Source organism: Limulus polyphemus, unplaced genomic scaffold (genome assembly GCF_000517525.1).
Source record: "Limulus polyphemus unplaced genomic scaffold, Limulus_polyphemus-2.1.2 Scaffold1280, whole genome shotgun sequence".
NCBI classification, from domain to species: domain Eukaryota; kingdom Metazoa; phylum Arthropoda; class Merostomata; order Xiphosura; family Limulidae; genus Limulus; species Limulus polyphemus.
Window position 1 is genome coordinate 278,984 of NW_013666890.1, and position 5,393 is coordinate 284,376.

A 5,393-nucleotide genomic window follows, 5' to 3' on the forward strand; every position below is an offset into this window, starting at 1 on the left:
TTGTCCCAATTTGAACTTTTTAATATATAGATGTTTATTAAAAGAAGATTTGATGTTATTAGTATGTAATGTCGAAAAGTTCGAATACAGAACACCTTATTAGTATATAATGTGGAATACAGAACACCTTATGAGATTCCATTTGTTAGGGGGGGGATCTTACGAAAAGCGACTTCTGAAAGCTCTTGGATTGTCCTACAGTGGTTTATCGGTAATTTTACGGTCTTACAGCGAGAAAATTTGGGGTTCGATTCTCCGCAGTGCATAAAACATATATGGCCCAATGTGGCTGTGCACTAAAAAAAAATACCTGCATCAACATCAGCTTTTGTATTTTTCTAAAGTGAAAAGGCAGTGATTATAAGTAACGTGTATTGTATTGTAGTTTTACTATGCACACAGTAAAAGAGCAAAAAATAATTTTAATATTTTTGGGGAGAGGGGTTTCGAACCCTTCTTTCCACAGTTAGTGCTCCCGGTTTTAGTAGAGAATGATTCAGTAATATCTAGCTATTGAATGTATAGTTTATTGTGTTTTAACTGTATTTGAAATTTTTTGATAGTGAGTCAGCTGGCGAATGGAGTGAGGAGGCTACCGAATCAATGGTGGAGAGTTCTCCCAGAGGTCCGTTTGGTGACGTCTTCAAATCTTGTCTTCTGGTAGAAGAGAACATGCTAGCCAGGCAAGAGAACGTGGTGTAAAGATACATACTACCATGTAGATATCCACAATATGGAGTTTATAACGTATCACAAAGAACATAAGAAAAGTGAAATGAGTAACATTCAACATCTGAATCACATATTTTAAATTATTAATGTGTTTAGTGGACGTTTATGACGTTGTAACAGTCGTGACTAAATGTTTCTTTTATCTGTGATAAGCCTGATGCTATAACATAAAAGATTGATATTTTTTCTTTGCCATTTCATCTTTTCGTTTCTTCTAAATTATTATTCTTTATCACCATATTTACCTTTATTGTTCTGAGACTTGAGTAATATTTGATGATAGTATATGGTTTGTTTTGTGTAGAATCTCGTTCAAATTTGTAAAAGGAATATTTTTATATATTAATGAGTTTTCTGCTTTATCGTCAATTAAACGTATTGTCCATATCGTCCAGGATTTTATTTCATTTCTAATTTTAAAGTCATAGTTTAGTTATGAAGCCATCAGACGGTAAAAGTTTGAGTGACAGCTTTAGCATTTTGACTTTTAACAGACAACGTTTCAAACAACAGTTCCAAATAAACTCATGTTGATTCCTAACTAGTCTTTGGAAATAACTCTTAATTTAGGATCACGGTCAATTTATGTCTGCTTTTAACGTTATATGTAGGTTTTATTGGCATTGTATATTTCCCTAATACCACTGTCACGATTTAGAAGCTCCATCTACCTGGAAACCCGTAACGAATTCTTGTTCGTATCATATAAGTTTTTCAATTCGACAAATTTTGATTCAGCACAGCCACTGCAGACTTATTAAAATAATTTGAGTGTAAATAACGTAAATAATTTCTATTTTCAGAAGAAAAGAAGTTCTTCAAGTTTTGAATCCTGATGAAACCTACCTGACCATTTCTGTTTTCCCTCGGTAAGTTACAGTGTTTGATTATACACAGACATATACTAAGAAACATGATAACATTTTACGTACACGAGGTGATGCAGACGCTGGCTGCTCACTTTCTCAAATTGCTCAAATTCCACCAATGTTACCTTACACCTAATTTCAGAAAAGTAACATAACTTCTGAAAGTTTTTATTTGTTGGTTATCTATGCTCTGCCCAACTCTGGTATCTAAACCTGAATCTTAGCATTATACACTCCCAGGTTTACTAATGATTCACTGGGTGGGGGGGGGGGGTTCTTCAGGTCGCAACCTTAAATTACCTCAATAATATTATTATGCCTCATTCCGTACCACCTAACGATTGTTTTCTAAATTATGTGCCTGCTAATGAATTACAGTACTTTAAGTCATTAGAACATTACTAGATTAAACAGGTATACCACCACCCTTCTCAATTCAGCTGATATTGAAATTACAATGTATCATATGGTTATGAAATATTCTAATCCGAAGTAGTAAGTCTCCCACTTCAGATGCACTGCAAGAGAGCGCCACGTGTTTGTCGAGGGAAGAAAGAGGTGATGTCATCAAAAATGACGAAGTCATAGTTCCAATCTATTGTCACCAGATGGCACCACTTGTGTGTGTGTGTGTGTGTTTGTGTGTGGTCATCGAAGTTGACGAGGGCATAGTACTACTTTTGCCACCAGGGACGCGTCGTTAGGGACACGTTGCTAGGCGGCCATGATAGATGAATACGTAATAGTACTACAAAGTAGAGAACGTGTTTCTAGGCCGCCATGACAGGCGACCATGACTCATACAAGACATGTCTCATCATGTCGATAATTAATCATTAATTAATTAATTAAATCATCCTTAAAAAGACGTTTAAGACTAATTAATTAAATCATTTATAATTAATTCGTCCTTAAAAGGACGCTTAACACCAATTAATTAGTTAATCCTAAAAAGGACAATGAACACTAATTCATTAAATGATAATTAAATCATCCTATCACAAAGTAGAGAACGTGTTTCTGGGCAATCATGACTCGTACAATACATGTCTTAACAAGAATATAATTAATCACTAATTCGATAGTTAATTAAATCATTAGTTAATTAAATCGTCATAAAAAGGACAATGAACGCTAATTCATTAGTTAATTAATTAATAATTAAATCATTCTGCCACAAAGTAGAGAACGTGTTTCTAAGCAGCCATGACTCATACAATACATGTCTCAACAATAATATAATTAATCACTAATTCATTAAATCATTTGTAATTAATTCGTCCTTAAAAGACGCTTAAGACTAATTCATTAGTTAATCCTAAAAAGGACATTACATTTCCTTATCATTTGATAACTCCTACAAGGACAATACAATAATTAAAACTTAATCAAATGATTAAAGATTTTCAGTACTAATTTATCAGTTGGTTACATTTCCTGTCCTAAAAGGACTATATCTTAAATGTTAAAGATATTCAGTGATATAATAAATTGTTAAAAATATTATTTAACGTAACATGATTACAACATGCATTTTACCACGCACGTAATACATGACTATAAGTTTAAATCGCCCTAAAAAGGGCGATATCATACAATAATTAAAACTTATGCTTTATACAACATTTTACATCGTCAATAAAACGTTTATTATGCAATAACACTTTTACTAATTTGTGACAAAATTACTTTATCTCATGTTTTACAAAGGCTGACTTTCACACTTACTTAATTAGCATTATTACTGTAGGATTTTAACAAATATTATGTGACAGTACTTCTACAAGTTGTCAAAATCATTATTTAACGTAACATGTTTGAATGAGATTACAACTCACGGAGAAAATCATATATCTGGAATGAACATGTATATTTCGAAATACTACATAGTTAGTCCAAGGACCAAGTGATTAAAGTCTTGATAACAGTTCAATGTTTATGAATTATCGGCACTAGTGTGATACTTAAAATTATAATACATAAGTAAAAACAACGTTTACTATTTACACAATTAAAACTTTGTTGAAGGCGTACGGCTTCCATTTTAAAACAACACTCCACAAGTACTAGTTTCGACCTGATTCACGTCATCTTCAGGAGTTACTTACAAGCCATGTATTTATATTGATCAAACTAATAGAAACTTAAAATACAGATTTCAAGAACATAAAGGTTATATAAGAAATAATAAAACAGTAATCTCAGCTATAGCCGAACATGTAAAAACTACCCAACATACAATATTATGGGGAAAAAACTTTAATTTTGGCTCAACCTTGTAGTATTATAGCATTAAATATCAGAAAAACATTAGAAATAATGAAATATTAAATAGAGACGAAGGACCAGCAAGTTAATATGGTGAGATATTTTATAATCCTTTTATTTTATACTAGACCACCCGTGACACGTTGGGTCGCCCACTATTCAAAGGTTATGAAGAATTCAAGCTAATTTCAATATTGCACAGAAATGAAGGTTTATTTTGAGATAATTTAATTAAATATTTCAATCCACTCGTGTTATTCATAATTTAAGAAAAGATATTTGATTGTTGATCGGTAATAAAAGGAAAGACCATTTCATTTTTCAAAAAATTGTGACGGGGATTCGAACCCGCAGTTTACGAGTCGAGCGCCCTAACCACCTGGCCATGTCGGGCCACGAAACTTGTTTTATTCTGTTTTTATTCTCATTTCATTACAAATATGGCGCTATTGTGCGCTGTTTTTGCTGTATTTAATTACAGACAAACAAACAAACAATCTCAGAGTTTTAGAAGTATATAGATAGATAAAGTAGACCAATTACTTATGTCTTGTAAGTAACTTCTGAAGATGACGTAAAACTAGTACTTGTGGAGTGTTGTTTTAAAATGGAAGCCGTACGGCTTTAATAAAGTTTTAATTGTGTAAATAATAAACGTTGTTTTTAATTATTTATCATAATTCAATGTTTGTAACAAAAAACATCGGTTATTATAATAGTTTTGTAATAATAAACTATAACAATACAAATATGCTACTTTATCACTGCTGATATTAGTATTATCTTATCAGCCAAGACTTCCTGCATTTGCTGATAATTTAGTAGTTAATTTTATTTGATTTTTGAGATCATTTGTTATGTAAGATAATTTAATTCAATGGATGCAGAACGCATTCGAAACGCGTCGGCTAACTCATCACTAGCTACAACTTTTACCCGTTGTTCTAACAACGTTAAGACGGCTTATCGACTTCTTGAGAAGAATTCTAAGAAGAAAGTAAACCTACAGACATCGGTCTTGTTTAACAAAATCTGCCTAATAATAAACTCTAAACTTTACACAAGTAATCAAAGTTTTCTTTATATTAGAAATTATACAAAACATTTGAAAACTAAATCAGCCGTGCACTTTACTTACAGTTTAAAAACTGACCTTCAATTTACAAATCAAAACTTGTAAAGTATCATACATACTCAAACATTGGGGGATATTTACATGTTTACTCATATGACAGTGTAAAAAAAAAACAAATATATTTGACACATATAGACAGGAAATGTGCCAAAAACAAGTATTTTGATCGTTTATATGAAACGGACAAACAACCTAGAAATTCTATTTCAAGTTTCTTATGATAAAAGGTAATAAGTACATCTTCTTTCACGTTTTATAAATCCAGTATGTTTACAATCCACATAAGCTGTTGGGCCCAGCATGGCCAGGTGGTTAGGGCACTCGACTCGCAATCTGAGGGTCGCGGGTTCGAATCCCCGTCACACCAAACATGCTCGCCCTTTCAGCCG

The 5,393-nt window shown here is 32.4% G+C and overlaps 1 protein-coding gene across 2 annotated transcripts in view; it reads left to right on the forward strand.

Annotated features, from left to right (window-relative positions):
• Window positions 1–5,393, forward strand: part of LOC106462913 (glutamate--cysteine ligase-like) — a 59,945-nt gene that overhangs the window by 22,657 nt on the left and 31,895 nt on the right. For both annotated transcript variants that reach the window (XM_013922881.2, XM_022390318.1), the window contains 2 exons: window positions 564–683; window positions 1,536–1,601. In XM_013922881.2, coding sequence (XP_013778335.1) covers window positions 564–683; window positions 1,536–1,601 — 186 coding nt within the window. The remainder of the gene's footprint in view (window positions 1–563; window positions 684–1,535; window positions 1,602–5,393) is intronic.